The sequence below is a fragment of the Rhinolophus sinicus genome, chromosome X, assembly GCF_036562045.2.
Source record: "Rhinolophus sinicus isolate RSC01 chromosome X, ASM3656204v1, whole genome shotgun sequence".
Taxonomy (NCBI): Eukaryota; Metazoa; Chordata; class Mammalia; order Chiroptera; family Rhinolophidae; genus Rhinolophus; species Rhinolophus sinicus.
In genome coordinates this window covers 113,883,153-113,906,265 of record NC_133768.1, presented here as the reverse complement: position 1 = coordinate 113,906,265, position 23,113 = coordinate 113,883,153, and the positions used below count along the sequence as shown (strand labels likewise).

Genomic DNA, 23,113 nt, shown 5'->3' with positions numbered 1-23,113 from the left:
AACAATGTAACCAGTTTCTTTGGTATCCTTCCAGAAATACCCCAACCATACAGTGTACCTTGACTACCCTTTTCACTTGATTCTTACCACACCCTGTGAGGTAGGTGGTCCTCTCCCCGTGTTATAGATGAGGAAGGTGAGTCTCAGAGATGGGAGGTAACTTACCTGAGATTTCCCAGGCAGTAAGTGGAAAATCCAGTACTGATGTTGCAGTTTTTGTCTGTATTCTTTTCTCCACCTTGAGAAGTGTCAGGTCCTGTGCCTCAAACATGGTAGGAGGTTTCTAAATACTTGCTGGCAGCTAGAGTGATCACGAAAATTCTCCCAATTCCTTTAGTCCTATTAGAATCACTATGGCAGACTCTAGATGTAATGTGTTGGGTAGCAAATCATAGTTAGCATTAGGGAGACAGAAACTTGATCTTTCTAATTGTTTCCTGGAAATATTCTCCCTTTAAAGATCTATTCAGGTCCACCTGAGGAAAGTGCGGCACCCCCAGTGCCTCCACCTCGAGTGACAGCAAGGCGGCACAAACCAATCACAATTTCAAAGCGCTTGCTGCGGGAAAGGACAGTTTTCTACACTTCTTCCGTGGATGAAAGTCAAGGTCAGTACTGATGTTTACCTTTTAGCTTCTTAATGGTGATTAGACATGAAAAGGGCAGAAGAGGAGGTGTGGCTGGTTTTCTCCATGTAAAGGTAGAAGTTTTTTGAGTGCTGGGCCAGGCAAAGCAAGGTTTTTAAATTTTGTGCCCAGAGAGTAAGGAAATCTTTTGGCAGTGGATAGGACAGTGAGAAACCTGAAATGCCAGCTACCATGATCTTTTAGGAGGCCAGTGGAAAATCTAGGATGTTCTTAGGTTTGTACTTCAATATGTTGCAATGGGTGAGCAATGTGCTTTCTGAATGTTCTGCAATTTTAAATTCAAATCCAGTTAACATGGTGGAGTGATGGCAGCAAGATGGCTGAATAATAATTTCCAGAGCATGTCCCCTCACAGTAACATCAGTTTGAAAAACCATCCATGCATAAAAATACCTTCATGAGAGCTATGGTAGCCAGCTGAGAGATTACGCCACCTGGGTAGAACACAAAAATAATAAAAGGTGCATTGCAGGTAGTAGGAAGAGCATTTTCATATTACCCATGCCACCCCTCCCCCAAACTCACAGTGAAGTTCTAAGGTAATTATCCTCCACATGAGGGGAGGAGAGTGAAGTGAGCACCCAACTTCACCTTGTACCCAAGCACCAGGCCTACCCCAGTGAACCTCAGCACCAACCCATTCCTCATTGACCCAGGCTCCAGGCCTGCCTCTGCAGACCCAGCCTCTTGGCTCAACACAGTGCTAAGCCAGGCCTGTGACCCCAGACTCCAGGCCACCCACCATAGCCCTAATCTCCAGGATGCAGACCCCGCCTCCAGGCTGTGCCCCTGTGGACCCAACCTCAAGGCCTATCCCAGTGCCAGGCCAGCCCCCTGGCCCCAAGCTCACCACAGCAGATCCAGGCTGCAGGCTTTTCCCCCTGCGGACCCAGGCATTGAACGAGCTAACCCAAAGACTCCAGCAGCAAGCCTGCCTGTGGAACCTGCCAACTGGCCCCCACCCAGAATCTCTGGTTGTGCTCAATGGTAAAGGGCTTTCCTTGCCAAAGCCAGTCTGCAGAGACTAGAATATTTGCCTATGTCTTCAAATAGGCAAACACCAACACAAGACTTCAAGGATCAGGATAATTAGAAAAATATGACACCACCAAAGGTGAGAGGAAACTTGTCCAGACAAACAAAAATGCTGAGGAGTTCATCACCATTAGACGTGGTTTACAAGAAACAGCTGAAAGAGGTTATTCAAGTTGAAACAAATAGACACTAACTAACAACATGAAAACCCATGAAACTATAAAACTCATTGGTGAAGATAAATATATAGTCCAATTCAGAATACCTTAATACTGTAATAGTGGTGTGTGAATCACTTTTAACTCTAGTGTAAATGTTAAAATACAAAAGTATTAAAAATAATTATAACTACAATAATTTGTTAATGGATACACAATTTAAAAAGATAAATTATGATGTCAAAAACAAAATGTAGGGGAAGGAGAAGTTAAAATGTTTTGTATTTGGTTAGTTATTTTGTTATCAGCTTAAAACAGAGTGCTATAACTATAAGATGTTTTAAGTGAATTTCATGATACTCACGACTGCAATCAATACCTGTAGCAGATACACAAAAGAGAAAGAAATCAAAGTATAGTATTACCAAAACAAAAAAAAATTTCTAATCATAAAGAAAGACAGCCAGAGTGGAAGAAAGGAAATACAAAAGAGTCAGAAACAATTAACAAAATGGCAATAGTAAGTTCTTACCAATAATTACTTTCAATGAAAATGGATCAAATTTTTCAATCAAAAGACCTAGAGTGTCGAATATATGGTGATGGAAGGAGAACTGACTCTGGGTGGTGAACACACAATGGGATTTATAGATGATGTAATACAGAATTGTACACCTGAAATCTATGTAATTTTACTAACAATTGTCACCCCAATAAATTTAATTAAAAAAAAGAAAAAAGACCTAGAGTGGATGAATGGATAAAAAATGAGATTCAACTATATGCTATCTTCAAAAGACTCACTTTAGCTGTAAGGACACACATAGGCTAAAAGTGAAGGAATAGAAAATGTGTCCATGCAAAGGGTAACCAAAAGAGAACAAGAGTGGCTATAGTTATATCAGACAAAATAGACTTTATGACAAAAAGTGTCACAAGAGGCAGAAAGGTAATTATGTAATGATAATTATATCATTTGTCAAGAGGATATAACCATTGTAAATATGTATGCACCCAATGTCTGAGCATGTAAGTATGTAAAGCAAATATTAACAGAAGTGAAGGGAGATATAGATAGCAATAGAATGATATTATGATTCCAACTTATATGTAGAATCTAAAAAAGTCAAACTCTTTAGAAGCAGAGAGTAAAATGGTGATTTCCAGGGACTTCAGGGAGGGGAATGAGGAGGTGTTGATCAGAAGGTACAAAAGTTCAGTTACGCAGGATGAATAAGTTCTGGAGAGTAAGGTATAGCATCGTGACTATGGTTAATAATGCTGCATCATGTGCTTGAGATTTGCGAAAAGAGTATGTCTGAAATGTCCTTACTACATAAAAAAATCGGTAACATGAGGTGATGGATATGTGAATTAGTTTGATTGTGGTAATCATTTGACAATATATCCATATATCAAAACATCACATTGTACACCTTAAACATATACAATTTTATCTGTCAATTACATCTCAATATATCTGGGGAGAAAATCAGCTCATGTGGGTTGAATAACTGCAATCTGTCAGGTTCAGTGCTAGGTGCTAGGTAGAACTAAGACACAGTCTCTGCCCTTAAGGAGTATATACGCTAAATGGAGAGATAGATGTGTGAACAAAGAAACGCCATTCAGTGGAATAATTGCTTAGTAGGGGGACTGCACTCATTCTAAATGGGCCTCTTTCCCCAGTACTCTACTGAGACCAGTTTTGTCAAGGTTACCAACGAGTTTCACGGGAACAAACCAAATGACCACCCCACTATTCTCATCAGACTCAGCTCATGAGCAGCATTTGACACAGTTGATTAACTCCTTCTCAAAACCCTTTATTCACTTGGCTTTCAGGACACTAAACTCGCCTACTTCACTAGACATTCCATCTCAGTGTCTTCTGGTTTTTGTTCTCTTCCCAACTTCTACATGTTAGAAGGTCCCAGAGTTTCTTTCTCAGTCCACTTCTCTATAGTTCTTGTGTGTTCTCATTAAATCTCACAGCTTCAAGTATCTTTTAACCGTGAGGATGATTTCCAAATTTATATATCTAGGACGGTTATCGCCCCTCTATTTCCATCTCAAACTTGCTGCTCAACAGCTCTACCCTTGGATACTCATGGGCATCTCCAATTTAAAATGTACAAAACACAACTCTTGACTCCTTATTTTTCCTCAATGTGCTCTTACTCTGGTCTCCCCTGTGTAAGTAATTGGCAGTAGCAGTCACCCAGTTGCTGAGGTCAAGAACTTTGGAATCGCCCTGGATTACTCTCTCCCTCTTACTGAACATCCAATCCATCAGCAATTTGCTGTTAACCTCTACGTGGACATCGTGTGCTAAACCCTACTAATCCCCACTCCTGCCTTCCTGGTTGAGCCAGCATCACCTCTTACCTGGTGGCTCCAGTACCTTCCAAACTAGTGTCCTGACATCCTGCCTGACTGTAAACTGTTCTCCACAGCAGCCATTCAAGAGATACATTCTTTTAAAAGTGTAAATCAGATCATGCCATTCCCCCTGCTCCAAATTTTCAGTGACTTCTCTTCCTGTTAGAAGAAAATTCCCGCTTCATCCTGCCTTGTATGATCCTCCGTTGCCTCTCTGACATCATTTCTGAGCTTCACCGTCTGTCCCCTTTGTTCTCTCTGCTCTAATCCCATTGGTTTTGCTGTTCCTTATATGGGTCAAATTTACCTAGGGCCTTTACATTGGCTGTTCTCTGGGCCCTGAACATTCTTCCCCAGAACTTTGCAAGCCTCACTCCTTCCATCAGATCTCTTCTAAATGCCATCTCTTCCGAGAGACCCTTTCTGAGTACTCTGATAAAATAGTTTTTTCTCCTCCTCCTATCCTTTGGCACTGCCTTATTTTACCCATATTACTTGCTACTATTTGTGCACGTGTTTATTATCTGTCTACCCCATTAGAATGTAAGATCTACTTTATCACCGTCACTTAGAACAATTCCTATAAATTACATATGCTTAGTAAATACTTGTAGAATAAATGAATGGGAATATAAAGAATAATGAAGAGAAAGCTAATTACTCAGCTTAAGGGCTCACCTCTTTCATAGAGGAGGTGACCTGGCATTTAGGAGAAAGTGGATTGGAACATTGAATGCCTACTCTATTGTTCTATAATCTCATTTTTACAGGATAAATTTATTTATTTATTCACAATATTCCCAAATATACACCAAAGAATATCATCTTTTTTTGCCAGCAGAAATTGTTTTCTTTCTTTCTGTATCCCTGGTACCAGCACGGTACCTGGCATATCATGAGTCTTCAATAAGTGTGTGATAAATAAATGAAGTGGGTGTTAGTAGACCTAAGGTCCAATTTCATCTTGGCCACAAGCTTGCTGAGTGACTTGGGCCAGTCACTTCATCACCCACAAACAACCCTTTACTTCCTAGTACCCCACTTTCCCAGCCCCTGGCAATCGCTAATCTACTTTCTGTGTCTATGGATTTGCCTATTCTGGACACTCATATAAATGGAATCATACAGTATGTGGTCTTTTTGTGGCTGGCTTCTTATCATAGTGATTTCAAGGTTCATCCATGATGTAGCATGTATAAGTATTTCATTCTTTTCTATGGATGAATAATATTGTGTTATATGCATGCATTTCATTTAGCTTATCCATTTATCAGTTGATAGACACTTGAATCATTTTCACTGTTTTGGCTGTAATGCTGCTATGCACGTTTGTGCACAGATATTTGTGTGGAGGTATGTTTTCAATGACTTAGATAAGGGTATGTGTAAAATGGGGCTAAAAGTTCCCTTTCCCCCCTTTTCCACCTTTTGCAATTCTTCAAGGCCCAGCTCAAATGATGCCTGTTTTACAAGAGCTTATACAGCCCCTCCAGACAGAGTTAGTATTCTCCTCCTCATAGCGCTTACTTTCATGATTCTACTTGTATTATAACAGTTGATTATTTCTGCTGCTGGACTAGCGTGCCACCTCTCAAAGCTCCTGCCCACCACTCACCCGACATAGAAGAGAGGCCCCCAGTGGCTCCTTGCCTATTTGTGAGGCCTCCCTCTGTGATCTGCATTCACTCCCAGTTCTCTGCAGTTTCTGAAGCTGGTCTGTGTGTTTTCCTTTGGAAACAGATGGCAGGTTAGGAAAAGGGGATGATACTGAACTCTTATTATTAACTGACAGGAGCAATGAATGCTCTCTTCAGGAAGAGCGTGGACTCTGGAAACAGACTCCGAGCTTTGAAAACTGGTTCTGCCCCACTAGTTTTGTAACATTGAGCCTCAGTGCCTTCGCTTCCTTATCTGTAAAATGGGCCTACCAAGAGTTCACTACTTTATACAGTAGTTTGTTATTTATTTATTTATGTATTTATTTTTAAATTTTATTTTATTAAATTTATTGGGGTGACAATTGTTAGTAAAATTACATAGATTTCAGGTGTATGATTCTGTATTACATCTTCTATAAATCCCATTGTATGTTCACCACCCAGAGTCAGTTCTCCTTCCATCACCATATATTTGATCCCCCTTACCCTCTTCTCCCACCCCCCACCCCCCTTACCCTCTGGTAACCACTAAACTATTGTCTGTGTCTATGAGTTTCTGTTTCTCATTTGTTTGTCTTGTTCTTTTGTTGCTTTTGGTTTATATACCACATATCAGTGAAATCACATGGTTCTCTGCTTTTTCTGTCTGACTTATTTAGCTCAGCATTACACTCTCAAGATCCATCCATGTTGTCACAAATGTTCCTATATCATCTTTTCTTACTGCCGAATAGTATTCCATTATACAGTAGTTTTGAAGAGTACCTGAGATAATCCAGGTAAAGCGTTTAGAACAGGGCCTGGCATGTAGAAAGTACTCAAATAATGGTATGTGTTATCCTTATCACTGTCATTATTATTATCATGGCCATTTTATCATTATTATTCCACATATCCTGGAACCTGGAAATGGTTACCCCAACAGAAGGGCCTAGTTCCAGCATCTCCATTGGTGCTATAACCCCATCCCGTTTCTCTTAGCCAGGCAAAGATCCCTTCCCAAGTGGAAGGCGGTGGCCTCTCTGCCATTGCGTATGTAACATCTTTATGAGACCGTACTGAGGTGGTAATGATACCATTATTACCAACTTGTAGGGCAGCTAACCCATTGCCTCCCTAAAGGAGAGCAGGGATGGAAATTCCTAGGGTCTCTCCAGCAGAAGAAGATAGCATTCAGATAGGAACCTGTAGCAGATGTCGGGCCTAAAGCATGTGGGAGAAGGAATCTGTGTCACTGCTCACTTCATCGTTTTAAGATGGTCGAAGTGCTGGAGGTTTAAAGATGGCCTCTGCCACAAGATGTGCCCTGGAAGCACATGATCTTGTGTTTACATCTCCACTATTATTTGCAAGCCTTTGGTAATTTTTGTTTGTTTGTTCTCTAGTCTGATGGCAGTTGTGTTAGGGTTATGAAAAGCAGGACCATATATGTTGCCTGGGACCAGAGTAGGGGAACTGTGGAGGCACTCCCCTTGGCCCTGACCCCTGTGGTGGTGACAGCAGTGATTGGTGACAGGTTCCTAAAGAGAAGAAAACTCTCTGTGGGGCGGGGAAGTCTTTGCAGCAAGACTTAGCCCTTCCTCCCCACATGGAAACTCTTGGAGCATAATAGTACAAATAATAACTAACAGTTATTGAGTGTTTCTTAGGTACCAGGCCCTGAAATAAGTATACCATGCCACATAATCCTCGCCACAATCTCAAGAGGGAGGTACTGTTATTCCCATTTCACTGTGGAGAAAATTCGAGGTACAGAGAGATTATGAATTTACCTAAGATCCCACAGTAGGTAAGAAGCAGAACTGTGAGTCCACATAAATTGAGGTAGGCAGAGACTGATTTGCGGGATATAGCTGATTTGATCCACGATAGCTCCTTTGAAAATGTGTACAATTTTTCAGTACCACATATGCATGTATAAAATGACAAGGTGATAAAGGTTATCATTAATCCTCCCTCTTTGCACCAACTTTTACTAGATGAAGTCCAACATCGAACACCCAATGGTACTATTGCCAGTGGTATCGAAGCCCCCAAACTGCCTATTCAGAAGAGTGGGGAAGCTGATCCTGGGAGAAAGTCCCCAAACAGGCCTGTTTCAGATGGCAAGTTGGAGTCCTCCCTTGAGGTGGACGTGGGGAAGTTGGTGTCTCGGCTGCAGGATGCAGGGACCAAGGCCCTACCAAAGGCCACCAATGGACCTGTGCCTGGCTCTGGACCCAGCAAGGTCCCCTCTTTCCACATAAAGAGACCAGCTCCTCGGCCCCTGGTTCACCACAAGGAGGGTAAGTGCTTGCTTGGGGATCCTATGGGAACAAGAACTGAACCAAACTACTTTGCACCTTGAGATCTTTCTGCAGTTGGAGATATTTAAGTAGAAATCTGTTGCAGTTTACTACCACTGATGTGGGGATGGTGGGCAAGAACATAGAAACCATTCACAATAATCAGGAGAATGTAAGCTCCACAAGGGCAGGGATGTGGGGCCTGTTTTATTATATTTGCCACTGTACCCCAGGTGCTTAGAACAATGCCTGACTGTCACATAGTAGGCAATCATTATTTATACAGTAAATTAATAATGATAATATTTATTAATATTATTATTGCTACTGTTGCCATTCATTAAGTACCTTCTATGTGCCTGACACAGTGCTAGCTGTTGACATACTATTTTTGATCCTCACAACTTCACTGTGAAGAATGTATTATTATTGTTTTCTTCTACTAGAAACCTGAAGCTCCTCGTGGTAAGGGACTTGCCAAAGGCTATAATTGGCAGAGCTGTGTTCTCAGACGGACCAAGTCTGGGAGGCACCAAAGCCTATGTTATTTTCACCAAGGCAGACCTGTCACTTTACCTCTTTATCGGAAGCTTTGAAACTGTGAACTGTGGTTTTCTCATTCTCACTTTTCAGTTTAATAGAAATAGGGACAAAGGGACACAACTTCTGCAAAGGTCTGGACTTTGTAAATTACAAATTCAAGGTGTTGCTGACTTCTGCAAATTTAATTGGTTACTCCATGTGGACACTCATGTAGGGAGATTGGGCAAATCCAAGGGACTTTGGGGGGAATGTGAGTCTATATTATTTATAATGGAACGAATGTGGACTTTGATAGGTATCACAAAGCTTTAGATCCGAACCTGGTTCTTCTATTTATTTATTCTCTTTACTTTTTAAAATTATTTTGTTCAGTTACAGCTGACATTAAATATTATTTTATATTAGTTGTAGGTGTACAGCACAGTGGTTAGACACTGTGTCTTTTACTTCCAAGCGAGATGACTCTAAAAATATGATTTATCTTTTATATCCTGTCCTGTTCCAAAAAGGATTTAAGGCGCTTCAATATATAGAAAAGTATATAAGAACTTCACAACAGTAAAAAAGAATATATTCCATAATCAAACATTTATTGAGTCCTTGTTGTATACCCGGCCTATTGTAGGTGTTGAGGATATTAGAGTGAATGAGACAAACAAAGTCCCTCCCTGCTTGAGGCTTAGCTAACTGTGGCCTGAAATGGTGTAACATGTCATAACATGTGAAAATCATATGAAATTCAAATGTCCATGTCCACAGACGCACACTTGTCCCTTGATGTACAGGCCAAAATTACAGCCTAGAGCTGCTTGCACGTGATAATAGCACAACTGAGGACTGACAAGAGAGACCTATGGCCCGCAAAGCCCAAAATATTAACTATCTGATACTTTACAGGAGAAGTTTGCTGACCTCTGCCTTAGCCTCTAGAGTGTGGGTAAGAAAAAGTGAAGCCAAGAGGGGGAAAAAGGTAGGATAGTAGGGCGATGGCAAGAATGGTGTTAATACACAAAAGGTTTGCCGTGAAGCCTTACACACTGGCTGGAACATTTGGCTCCAAAATTCTAGAGAAAACGAAAAGAGAAAAAAAAACAACGAAACAAAAAACAACAACACCCAAACTCAATGGTTATATAATTCCTAGTTCTTAAGGTAACAAGAAAGTTGTTCAGGTAATGCCTAACTCTTCTGTTTTTGAGGCCAGAACATGCTTCTAAGAAGCATTTTCTCCCATGGGTTATTGCATATAACAACTTCAATATGGGTTGGTGACATTGTCTCAGGGCACAATTCAGTAAAAGCTCTTCTGTGAGGATCCCATAAGATTTTCACTAAGTAACTGTGTGCTCTCTGGCTGGACCCACAGATGCATCTGTGTGAGTAGCCGTAAGTTATTTAACCTCTTCACACCTTGTTCCCATGTTTGTAAATGAGAGAAACAGCTCACTCCACAGAACTATTGCTAGGGTTCAAAATGAATAACAAATAAAGTACGTAACATATAATCAATATTCAAAATATGTTATTCATTTCCTCCCCCTGCTCTTCCCCTCTGTAAGATTTGCCTCTTCTGGGAAGCAGCCAAGTAAGGCCAGACTTCTGTGTAGACATCTGCTTCAATTTATAAGTCGTATATTGACCTTCACATCACTGTGGTAAAGAGCTGGGTCACTCAACAAATTCATCACAGTAAAGCTTGTCTTGCCTGTCGCCAAGCCTTGAGGTCAGCCAGATCCTATCAGCTCAGCACACACAGTAACTCAGCCGTCCCTAGCAGTTCTGCCCTCACCAACTTCTGCTGCAAAGTTAAATCTCAGGGGCATTCCCCTCGTCCCCTTCCTCCACAATCCGGCCCCGGACTGCTGGTGGCAGCTGCTCTGAGCTAATGGTTTTAGTTATTGGAAGTAGTGATCTGACTGTCCAGTGTCAGCCAAACTGTCTAAATTTGCACCACAGCATTGCCTGGCTTTGCTTTCTGCCTTAAATTAGTTAGCAGCAGGCTAGTGTGATGCAGCTTTTTCCAAGGCTCCATGCCTCCAGCCTTGGCTACAGAAAGCAGAACTGAGCTAGTACTTTTGGCCTTGGTGGAGAAGCAGCCGAACCGCTGGTGTAGTTGCCACTTTGACCTTGCCCACCCCACCCCCTGCTTCCTCCCTTCCTCCCCATTTTGGCTGCTGGTCCTGTGATAGATCCCAGGCATCAGAACAGGTATCCAGGAAGCCAAAGCTGCAAACAGCTTGGACTCTAAGCTATAACTGATAGTTCTTAGCCGCAGGTGCAGCCTGAATGGCGGTGTCAGAGGGAGGGAGCTGTGACTGCAGCCGACCCACTTGCTGTTGCCATTCCATTTCAGCTCTGTGGTTCAGAGCTTTGCCGACCATCCTGAGGGTCAATGCACTGGCCTCGTTCTTTAGGGATCCAACTATGCCCCTGACCTGTCCCCCATGTTCACCCCGGGCATTGATCCAACATTCAAGTGGACTTGATATTCTCCACATTTTTTCTTACCGATTAAAAATAGCACCTTTCTTAGCAAGGTGCATGTTAAATTGCTTTGTTCCGTGGCAGTCAACTTTACAATAAAGTCAATATTATTTGCTGATGTAGTTTTGTCAAGGGCTGTTTTCTGTTCCAGACATGGAACTGGATATTTTCTCCTCTTCTGTTGTATCTAATCATTCTGATAGGTCTATGAGATAGGTTTTATTTTCCCCATTTCACAGGTGGAGAAACTGAAGCTCAGGGAAGTGAAAAAAATTACCCAGAGTCACCCAGGTTGTAAGATGTGGCTTGAATCTAGACTTCTTGGGTACCACATTCTTATTTCATAAGCAGCTTTAGCTACCTCCCCCTTTCTGTTTTCTAAGAAGCATTCAGTTTGGGGGAAGTCAAATTATGTAAGTCCAAGTCCAGTTTCCTCCCTTTAATGTTACTGCCTCTTATATGCCTGGCTTTGGACAGGGCTTTTGTATAGCTTCTAAAAGTGTCTTGGGGCTTTCCTTTGGGGAATGGAGGGGAAAGACATATACTTACATGTATTTGTTTATTTATTCAGACACAGTGCTATGTGACATGAGAGACAACGATGAAAGGCCATGGTCCCTGCCTTCCAAAGGTTCGTGGTGAGGCTGGCATGCAAGCAACCAGTCCCAGTGCAGTGTGATACATGTTCTAGTGGGGGGTGAGACTAAATCCAGTGGGAGCGTGGGGCAAGTAGCCCTTCACTGGGTCTGAGGTTCTGAGATAAAAGTGGAGAATACATCCACACTGGGGCCCTTGTGACATATGGCTTCAGGAGCCCTTATTAGCTCTTTTCCTGAGTCTTATGGGAGAGGAAAGACTGCATTCTGATGGCAAGCTCTTGGGCTTGGAGAAATAGTGCTTGTTAGATCCAGTTTTCCACTGGGGTCACTAATGCTATGAGTGGCATTTCTATCTGCTCTAAATGTGTTTGGAACAGACTTGCCCTTGCAGTAATGGGGTATGCTGGCCGTTATCCATATTTTATGGTTTGGACTCATTATGCTTTAATAATCTACTTGCTTCGTTTTCATTCTCTGCCTTTTCTGGAGCCTAACTCCAGATTGGTAATTAGTGGCTAAAGGAGAAAGAGGCTTGAAAGTGAGTATAGAGGAGTATCATAGAAAGAGATAATTCTAGAAGACTGGGAGAATCTTACAATAGGAAATGACCTCCCCTTACTCTGTACCCTCAGGTTGGTGTAGATGGATATAAGGAAAGGAGGAAGAAAGTTGCTTAAGGTTGAAGACTGATAGCCATCAGGTCCTAAGAAATCTACCAATGCTAAGATTCTTTGGTTATAGTCATTTGACAGAGAAAGGGGAGGGAACAGGTTGGGCTGGAAAGGGCGGTCACATCTCCGGTAAAAGCCAGGCTGTGAACCAAGGTTTAAAAGAAATGAAGAGGAAGTACAGTTTGGTAGAAAGACCGTACACTTAAAAGGCTTAGTGGGGTCTCAGATGTGACCTGGGCTCCAGAGCCTCCTAGATGTGAGTTTGAATCCTGGCTCTCCTCATTCTAGCTGTGTGGCCTTGGACAAGTCACAATGTCTGAGCCTTAGTTTTCTTATTTGTAAAATGATAAAAATAACTGTGCCCATGGGGTTGCTGAATCAAAGAAGTATCTGTGTGCACATAATGTGTACTCAGTAAGTAGTAGCATTGTTTTTATAGGAGGCTAATTACTAGCTCCACGATCTTAGTTAGGTAAACTTCACTTCTTTGAGCCAGTTTTCTAAACTGTCAGTGGGGATAACGCCTACATTGCAGGCAAGGTTTTTGTGGGGTTAAGTAAGATTAGGTATACAACGCACATGGTAATACGAGGTCTGACAATTAAGTTCACGAACTTGTTGCAACGATGTTCTAACCTTTTTTGATATCAGAGGGATTATTCATTATGAATTTGTACCAACTGGAAAGTGAACCAAGTTTCCTATTTGGAAGTGCTGAAAAGGCTGCGTGAAAAAGTTAGACGACCTGAACTTTTCGCCAACAATTCATGGCTCTTGCATCACGACAATGCACCAGCTCACACGGCACTGTCTGTGAGGGAGGTTTTAGCCAGGAAACAAATAACTGTATTGGAACATCCTCCCTACTCACCTGATCTGGCCCCCAATGACTTCTTTCTTTACCTGAAGATAAAGGAAATATTGAAAGGAAGACATTTTGATGACATTCAGGTCATCAAGGGTAATATGACGACAGGTCTGATGGCCATTCCAGAAAAAGAGTCCCAAACTTGCTTTGCAGGGTGGACTAGGTGCTGGCATCAGTGCATAGCTTCCCAAGGGGAGTACTTCGAAGGTGACCGTAGTGAGATTCAGCAATGAGGTATGTAGCCCTTTTTCTAGGATGAATTCGTGAACTTCATTGTCAGACCTCATATGATAGAAGTTCAAAAAAATGATAGTGCTACTGGTAGGGGGCGTAAAATGGCAGGCGTGGAACGTGGTAAATGTCTACTCTTCCCTATATTGGGGAACCTGTGAGAAGCCTCAAGCCTCAAATATAGATGCCATGAAAGAGCTAAGAGCTACTCTTTGCACCCTCAACCTGTCTCTGACCATGCTCAACACCCAGAAAGAGGAGGGCTGCTACTGATGGGAAGGGGAAAGGAGGGATTCTTAGCTGTCTGTTAAGGTCCAGCTTGAGTCCTGTTCCCACCCTGAAGCCTTTTGACAGTCCTGCCCCAGGCAGTTCTCTCTTACCTTACGTCTTCTGGCACTCCAGCTTGGGCCTCTAAGTGGTTGCTGAGGTACAGTATTCACACTTATTTCCCATGAGTGTGACTCCAACTCAGTTTTAAGCCCATGGAAGGTGAAGTCTATGTTGGTCATGTGTGTGCATTACTTGTGAAAGCATAAGTCTGGGCACAAAAGCCCTCCAGAAATACCCAGTATGTTGAACACCTTTCAGTTTAGGTTTCAGAATAGCCCTGAAATTTGGGTACGTCATGGGCGTGTCCTTTGATAAATCCTTTGTCCTGCTAAACGACTGAACTACATTTTTCTTTATTCAATAAATATCTCTTAAATACCAGCCCCATGCAAAGCAATTTACTTGAGCCTCAGTAAATTTACTTGAGTTCAATAGGAGAACAAGAGCCAACAGAACAAAGAGCCCTGATTTGGAGTATAAGATGATTCGTGCCTTAAGAGTCAGGCAGAGTGAGTTGGCGCATATGAGGCTAACAAATTGATATGGCACTTAAGCTGAGTCTTGATGGTGATGCAAATTTGGGCATGTGGGAATAAGGTAAAGGGCATCTAGGAAAGAGATGATTAATTCTAAAACATGTACATGGAACAGCAAATGATACTGCTTATGTGGATTGTAGGATATGTGAAGAAAAATGGCAGAAAGGGAGATCGGAAAGGTGAGCTGAAGCCAAATGGAAGGGGGTAGTGAATTCCAGGTTAAAAACGTTTCAGTTTATTGTGCAGGCAACAGGAAGCTGTGAAATCTAAATCTCTATCATCTATCTGTCTGTCTATCTGTCTATCTATTTACCTGTCTATCATCTGTTTATCTGGAGATTTTTTTCAAGCTGGTTCAGTACTTGATCAGACTGACTTCTAAGAGTCCCTGAAAGCAGCATTTAACAGTCAGTAGGGAGAGACAGAGGCCTACAGACTTATATGGACGCGTTGATCTGGAAAACAGTCCAAGTCCACATTGTGCAGGTAGGAAAGTGATCTGCTTAAGGTCACACAACAAGTCAGTTTTAGTATTAAGACTGGAATCTAGGTTTCTTGACTCCCAGTTATATTACTCTTCCATCCCTGCCTCCTCAGTTTGACATTGTGACTTTCCTGTGGCAAGTTAGAGGTAGGAGATAACAAAAATGGAGGTCTTTCAACCAAGAAAACCCTTTGCTGTTAACTGCAAAGTTTGACTTGTAATGAATCGAGTTGGAGCTCCCAATAAAGAACCTAGGAAGATACAAGGCTCACTAATGACATTTGTCTTCCAAGGCCTTGGGTTGATGCCCATTTAGATGTGGCTGTAACTTGGGAAGGAATGGGGTTCCTATTTCGGGGGGTGTCATTTGCTTCTCTCATCAAGGGAAGTGATAGCCCTAGGATGGACACAGCTTCAGGTAAATGTTTTTTGGCTCTAATTACGGCTTATGCTTCCTGTTCAATACCTCCTCCAGTAACCAGAAGAAATGGGAGAGCATTGTCAGCTCTGGGAGTCTGTTATCTGCAGTGAGCCAGTAGCATCATGTGGCCTTTAGCAACACACACATAGCATCACCTGGGGAGCTTTTAAAAATACCCATACCCAGGTCCTGCCCCAGTCAATTAAACTAGGATCTCTGGGGATGGGGATGGTATGATTTGAATGTTCGCAATGTGTAGCCAGGGTTGAAAACCACTGGTACTTGGGACTACATGGGCTTCGGAAATCGGATGGGCTTTTGCCAGTGAACTAGGTTACTTTTCATCTCTGTGTCTGTTTCCTCAACTGTAGAATGGGATAACGGTTGCTACCTTGCAGGGTTATAACCAGTGTTAAATGAGGATGTATGCATAAAGCACTGAGTAGAGTATTGCAGTACAAGGAACAGAACCGGTATTCAACAGAACACACAATGGGATTCATAGATGGTGTAGTGCAGAGTTGTACACCTGAAATCTATGTAGTTTTGCTGACAATTGTCACCCCAATAAATTTAATAAAATAAAATTTAAAAAAAAAAGAAGAAAGGTAGCTAAACTTTTTACCAGTTGTGTTATTGCCCTCACCACTGTTATTACTTATACTAATAATAACAACAAAACAGCAAGCAGTGGGAGGAACAGTGGATGCAGAAACAGGAGACAAGGGTTTCAGTCGTCCCTCTACCACCTACCTAACTATGTGGATGAGTCAGTCCACCTTTCTGAACCTCAGTTTCCTTCTCTGTAAAATGGAGAAGGTAAGGTCCATGTATTCTTTCCTCCCAAGCTTATTGTGACACCAAAAAGTTATCTTGGAAAGTGCTTTGAATAGTGTAAAGTGTGTTAGGAAAATCAGATTGTTATAATTGTGGACATTGTTTTTGTTGCGATTCTGTGTACCTCGCCTGGTGCTAAGGGGAATGGCATGTCTAGAAATGTAAGATGCAGTCTAGATGGGGAGACAGAATTCACATGTATGTACATGAATACTGCTTGGTTCTTTCCTCCATTAGACCATCAATCACACTGTATTACCACGATTTCTTTTCACATCATCTCCTGCACTAGAATGGCTAGCTGGAGGAACTAAAAACACCCGCATGGCAATATATAAGCATCCCATACTATATATAATTCCCATCCATGTAAGCACATAGGTGGGAATTACCTATGCCAGCTGGAGTGTTAGCGAGGTGACATTTGAGCTGAGTGTTGAACACTCACAGTACAGATAAAACATGAGAACAGGGGCAAATATCGGGCACGAAGCAGAACAGAGTGTAACACCTATTTACCCCTGCTGTATGCCAGGCATTTTCTCTAGGCCATCTAATTCAGTCCTTACAACCTGGTGAGGAGGCGTTATTATATCCATTTCCCAGATGAAGAAATTGATAGTCAAAGAGGGGAAATAACTGCCTAGGGCTCCACAGCTTGGAAGCAGCGGAACAAGGCCTCAAAGCCAGGTCTGCCCAACTCCAGACGCTGTACTTTACCCTGCCCCACGCTGTCTCACCTAGATGTCAGAGTCAAGGGCTTGCTTTGGGAGGGTAGTGAGGAGACCGATTTGACTGGAATAGAGCTGGTAGTTAGAGTCTGGAGTTAGTGCCCGCGGTGATAATTTGGGACCAGCACCTAGAGGGCCTTGAATTTATGTTGAGGATTTTGAGCTTTAGTCTGTGCATTTTATAGCCACCTGGGAAGATATTTAAGGGAAGAAAAATCATGTAAAAATACTTAGGGTAAATCTTACAACAGCATGTATTATCTGGATTAAAGGTAATATTTTGTATATTTACCTTAAAAGGTTTTATACAAGAAAGCTTACTGAATACCTAGATTTAGTAACAATAGTTGAATGAATGTCAAGACCTACTAGCACTTGTGCACATGTCTGTTTATACATGGCCTCATGAGGCCACGAGCACTTCTTGTGGACTTCTTTTCACTTGTTTGATGTGCGTATATTTTTGGACTTGGCCCAAGTGCGTGTGAGTTCATGCACAGTATGTATTGGTTAAATTCTTGTAAGAATTGACTCGTTTGCTTAGCCTTTTTGGTTCAGTCTGACGTTTTGCTCTTAAGAAGCATGTTTTTGTGCCAATTGTTTTTTAATTTAATTTAATTTTATTTGGGGTTAAATTCCTTTGGGCCTAATCCCCAGAGTGGATTGACTGGATCAACGGGTATGAACTGTCTCCTGTGTATGATTTTGCATTTCATCTGCATTGTTCCAGAATTCTTGATGGCTATCTAGATAGAATAAACCCAGGGTACAATGCCACCAGCAATGTGTGAGTGCATCCATTTCACCATCCTCCTGCCAGAAATGTTTTATAAAAAGTCATGTATATTTCTTGTGTACTGACTTACCTGGAAACTAGAGGCATAGAGGCAGGAAGGTGAGTTGGGAGGCTGGTACAACAGTTAAGGCCTAAGTGAAAGGGGCCTGAGTTTTGGTGATGATGGAAGTAACAAATTCAAATTTGTCATCAAATATCCACTAAGCACCTACTGTGTGCCAGGCACTGTACTAAACATATTAGTACCTCATTAAATTCTCTATCTCTGTAAGATAATGTATTATTGGTCTTCATTATAATGATGAAGCTGAGACTAGCAAATTGATGTGACATACCCTACGTCACAGAAATGTGAACTTCAGAGCTGAGGTTCAAACATAGACTTTCTGAAGGGATAGCTGCTGAAAGAATTGCAAAAAAAAAAAAAAAGTCCAGAGTTCTTATTGACCAAAAAGAAATGGGCGTGAAGAGAGGTGGCTTAGACAACTGATATTGCTTGCCTGCTCATGAGTACTCTTCCATTTGGCTAACCATCCAACCATCCAAGTTCTTAGTGTTATTCTCTCTTCCAGGAGACTCTGACAGTTTCAGCAAAGTACGGCCTCCAGGAGAAAAGCCAACCATCATCCGTCCCCCAATGAGGCCTCCAGACCCTCCCTGCCGGGCAGCTGCTCCCCAGAAACCAGAACCAAAGCCAGATATTGCAGCTGGCAACGCGGGGGAAATCCCGTCTTCTGTGTAAGTAGGGTCGGTCCTCAGCTTTCACCTAAGGCCCGTCTTAGGCCACCAGGAGTGCTTTCAGGATTACCATTATGGTTATGAAGCGTGTCCAGCACACAGCCCCAGGGCATCGTCCACTCCATAGTCTAGGGGAATGTCACAGACCAGCCCTGTTTGAAGTGTTCCACTCGGCACTCAAGGTGGAGAGATTTCCTCAGAGCTGAAGAATTTGAACCTTAGTGCCTAATAGGAGACCCATTTTTCCTAGCTGCCCTGATCACTGGAGGGCAATAAGATTACCTTCTGTTTCATGCTCCTTTAGCTCTGGAAATCTTTCTTATTATCTTGTTATTGCTACTAGTTTTAAAAGTAATTTAATGAACAAATTTGTTCATTGTACTTATGGCTCGAGGCTTTTTTTTTTTTTTTTAAGTAAGGGTATTTTTTTTTTTTTTTAAATCTTCCAAAATGACTCAGGTTCTCCAGAGAGGTACTTCCAGGTTAGGAGCTGAGCTGATGTCCCGCAGACTTTTGTCAGGCTGGACTGCAAACCAAGGAACCCGGGGTGGAGCTGCTGCACTGGGGCCACAGCGGTTCTCAGGGAGCAGCCTGGCTTGGCCACAATGAGCCCGGCTGACCTCTCCTCTGCCAGTGCCCAGGACCGCTCTCAGTATGCTGCTTCCTGGTGTTCCTTTTTCTTGTGTTTCTTGTTTTCCAGAATTGTAAAATGGGGGGACAGTTTTCAAAACCCGCACCATTTTGACTTATTAGCTAAATATATTTACACGGTGCCAAAAATTATACTTTGAAATCTAGACATTTGTTCACTCATTTCTCCCAAGAATAGCCTGAAGGGGCACCATACTTAGGTCATTCTGAAACAATGGGAAACACAAGGTACTGACTGTAGCCTTGGGGGTGCCAGTGGCGTCTGAGCCATTCTGATACTTGGGTTCCTCCTCAGACCCGGGTCCTTTGCAAGCTAAGGCAGGGCCTGGCATTGTTGGCCCATCTGATTCATCTTCTCTTCTCCTTTCCATTAGCCATTGCTTGTCACACATATTCCACAGCAACTAACTCATGGTACTTGGTTGGCTTCTGCTTACAGGGTGGCTTCCAGGACCAGGTTCTTTGAAACAGCTTCCCGGAAAACAGGAAGGTAAGAGACATAGGTGACAGAAGAGAAACAAAATTACTTTTTAATAAATGCACCATAAACATCTCATTTGCTCTTTTACCGTCTCTTTTTCTATCTCTCTGTATCTCTGTCTCTCTGGTCCTATCTCTGTGTCCCTCTCTTTCCTCCAACTCTGTCTCTCTGACTTTCACCGTGTGTTTCTGTACCTGTGTGTCTCTGTCTTTGTCCCTGTCTCTCTCACACGGTTTCTTTCCATGTCTCTGTCATTCTCAGTCTCTTTGTGTCTCTCTTTGTGTTTTTTTACTTATTTCTTTGTCTCTCTGTATCCATATCTGTTTAACTCTTTTATGTCTCTTTCTCCCCATGCCTGTCTTTATCTATCTCTACATGTTGTCTTTGCCTCCCTGACTCTGTTTATCTCTCTCTCTCTCTCTCTCTCTCTCTCTCTCTCTCTCTCTCTCTCTCTCTCTCTCTCAGTACTCACACACCAAACATACCAAGTAGTATTATAAAAACTTTATACTCAATGCAGGTCTTATGTTTTTGTTGTTGTTTACTTCTTTAGACTCTATTCTATTCTAAGGGCAGCTGACGGGAATGTATGGAATGCAACACTCTAAGATAAACAGCCTTAGAATAAGTGTGGCACTCATGTAAGAGGTAAACATTCTATTTAGGTGGTGGTTCTCAGACTAGCTGCACATATCCGTCACCTTGAAAAAACTGAAGGAGAAAAACCACAGAGACTGATTCCTGCCTTCCACTCTAGACCCTCTAAAACAGACTCTCCAAGAGTGGGGCCTGTAAATCTGTTCTGTTTTGTTTTATTCCCTCCCTCCTTCTTTCCCTCCCTGTCCCCTGCCTGCCTTCCTTCTCCTCAAGTGCTGGTACAGACTGTCCAAAGCCTGGCATTTGGGGCCCTTTCGACTAGAACACTTGGGAAAATGGTTGCTTAGCCTTTGAGGACTCTTCTGTGAGTCCGAACCTTGTTGCTTATGAGAAAGCTTGAACTTGTGCTTCCTGATGGGTGACAGGAGTGTAAGTCTTCTAGGTGGTCCGTTCAAAGCAGAACAGTGTGCCTTTATCAGCAGCGGAGCCGAGGCAGGTTCGACATCATCTAGTCAAAACCAGGACCTGACTCACAGGGACATGATTCCGCACAGCACGTCATCCTACTTCTGCTTGGCAGTCGGCCGCAGGGAGCACTAGGCTGGGCCACATTCTCCTTAGACAATAATTTACCATTTATTCTACCGGAACGGATAAAAGTGAGGTCATGGCCCCAGATTTCTCTTACTGATACGATGAAGAGATTGTTGAAGAGATTGTTTTTACCTAGGATGTTTTTGAAGAAGGCCTAATCAAATGTCCACCTTGTCAAAAAGAAAACCAGAGAGAGAGAGAGAGAGAGAGAGAGAGAGAGAGAGAGAAAGTATGAGTAGACCTATTTCATACTTCCTGGTGGACCTTTCTTCCTCCCTAGAATAAGCCATATGAGAGATAAATACCCAAGAAATGGAATGAAGTAAACTAGAGTTAACATAATGAACTGGGCATGTCTAAAGGAAAGCTCTTCAGAGGAGGTGATGTCTGAGCTGAGGTTTGAAAGATAACTCAAAATACACTGAAAAATCTGAAGGATTAATCTGTATCCTTGGACAGGGAGCCAGAGCACTGAGAAGGACTTTGTAAGACACGTGGACAAAGTCCGTACACTTTTTAAGGCAGACTGACTTCTGTTAGGGAAAGTACAGCCAAACAGGTGTTGTGGGCATGGAAGTGTTGGTAACCACTGCCTGGGCTTTGTCATCTAGCGCTCAGGGAAGCCTTGGACCAACCACAACACAAGGGGACACTCCAGGCTGGAGCACCAATCTACCCACCTTATGTCTAGGCCGCTGGAACCTAGATTTAATCCTTATCCCCAGATTCCATCTTGGCAGGAGTGTGCGTAAGACCAAAGTGGGTACACCTGTCCTTCAGGATGTCATGAGCCACCATCCTAGGTACCCATACGTTCCTTCCACTCAGCACCCTTTCTGTCTAGGCCCCCACATTTTTACCACCACTTAACATCAGTGCATCTATGTGCTGGCTACTGGTCAAGGTCCTGAGACTAACCACTGTAAGTCCCATCCATGGCCATTGTTGCTAGGCTCTTCTCTCCTCTGTGATGAAAATGATGATCTCTTTAAACTTTTTTCTGCCCCTTTTTGCTTCCCATTTGGACACCTTCTTGTAGCCTGACATTTAAATGACCTCTCTCCCTTATTCCTCTCCCTTCCACAACAATTAAAAAAGTTTTTTTTAACTCAAAGGAAAATGAGAAGTGGTTCATCAAGAAGAGAAGGGAGGGGAAGACCTTTCAGTATGGCAGACAGCTTATACAAGACAGGTTCAGGAAGTGATTAGTGTTCCACTTTGGCTAGAATGTGGGGGTGAGGAGAGAGAAGCTTAGCTGGAAGTGAGGCCAGGAAGATGGATTGGGACCAGATTATAAAGGCCTTATATGACATGCTAAAGAGATTGGTTTTTATACTGTAGTCCATTGGGAGTCATGGAAGACTTTTAAGCATGATAATGCATATTCTGAGCTGGCTGAGTTGTAAAAATCATTATGTTGCTAATGGGGAAGATACACGGGAAAGTAAAAGTCACTGGTCCCAAGTCCATGTACCTGATGCTTCAAAAGCTCAAAACTCAAAACGTCAGAGTTTGGAGTAAGGAAAGGTTTACTGATCAAGAAGGTGTCAACACAGAAGATGGGAGACCTAATCCTCACATCCATCTTAAGAAAGTGCAGAGTTCAGACTTCTGTGTCAAGGGAAGGGAAAATGGGAGGGTCGGTGGTAAAACTCAAGACACAACCAGAATCTTTGCAATGATTAGCGTGTTTATAGGCAAGACTAAGCAGAAGCTAGTAGCCTGAAGGCCACAGGAACAACACAGGCTTGAGCAAGATGAAGTCAGAGAGACCGAGCATTTCACTGTGTTACATAAAGACTGGAGGCAGGGAGAACAATTAGGAGGCTGAGCATCCAGCAAGAGGTGATGAGGCCCTGACCTATGGCATTGCCAGTAGGAATGAAGTGGAAGGAGAGATATGAGGTAGACTTAATAAGTCCTTGCTGACTTTTCAAACATGGAACATTGGAAAAGGATTAAGAGAAAAATCTAACTTAGGTCATTAAGTAGGTGCTCACAATAATTGTGGAGGAACAGGTTTTGTGGAAAAGTTGCTCTGCTCAGTTTTGGGCACAGTGTTTTTCAAGACCCTCTGGGACATCCAGGTAGAGATGTCCAGTAGGTAACTGCAACTTAGACTAATAGTTGCAGCTGGACTTACATAGATTTAGGGGTACATCTGTTGAGTGCAGCCACTGTACTTCATGGGGGCATTCACATATACCAAAATGTTTTTGGAGTTGGGGTTTCTCAACATTTGGTGGTGATCAAAACCTTGGATGGTAATGTGATCACTCAGGGAGTAGGTACAAATAGACTTAAGAGAGAAAAGAAAAACTGTTGAGACTATCGCCCTGGGCCCAGCTGGTGT

General features: G+C 42.5%; 1 protein-coding gene across 6 annotated transcripts in view; it reads left to right on the top strand.

The window, feature by feature from the left end:
- Window positions 1-23,113, top strand: part of OPHN1 (oligophrenin 1) — a 304,832-nt gene that overhangs the window by 276,816 nt on the left and 4,903 nt on the right. For 2 of the 6 annotated variants that reach the window (XM_019753605.2, XM_019753604.2), the window contains exons 20-24: window positions 461-608; window positions 7,860-8,165; window positions 11,764-11,823; window positions 18,272-18,437; window positions 19,528-19,578. In XM_019753605.2, the coding sequence (XP_019609164.2) occupies window positions 461-608; window positions 7,860-8,165; window positions 11,764-11,823; window positions 18,272-18,437; window positions 19,528-19,578 (731 nt within the window). The remainder of the gene's footprint in view (window positions 1-460; window positions 609-7,859; window positions 8,166-11,763; window positions 11,824-18,271; window positions 18,438-19,527; window positions 19,579-23,113) is intronic. The other 4 variants (XM_019753606.2, XM_019753608.2, XM_074323227.1 and 1 more) reach the window with 4 other exon arrangements.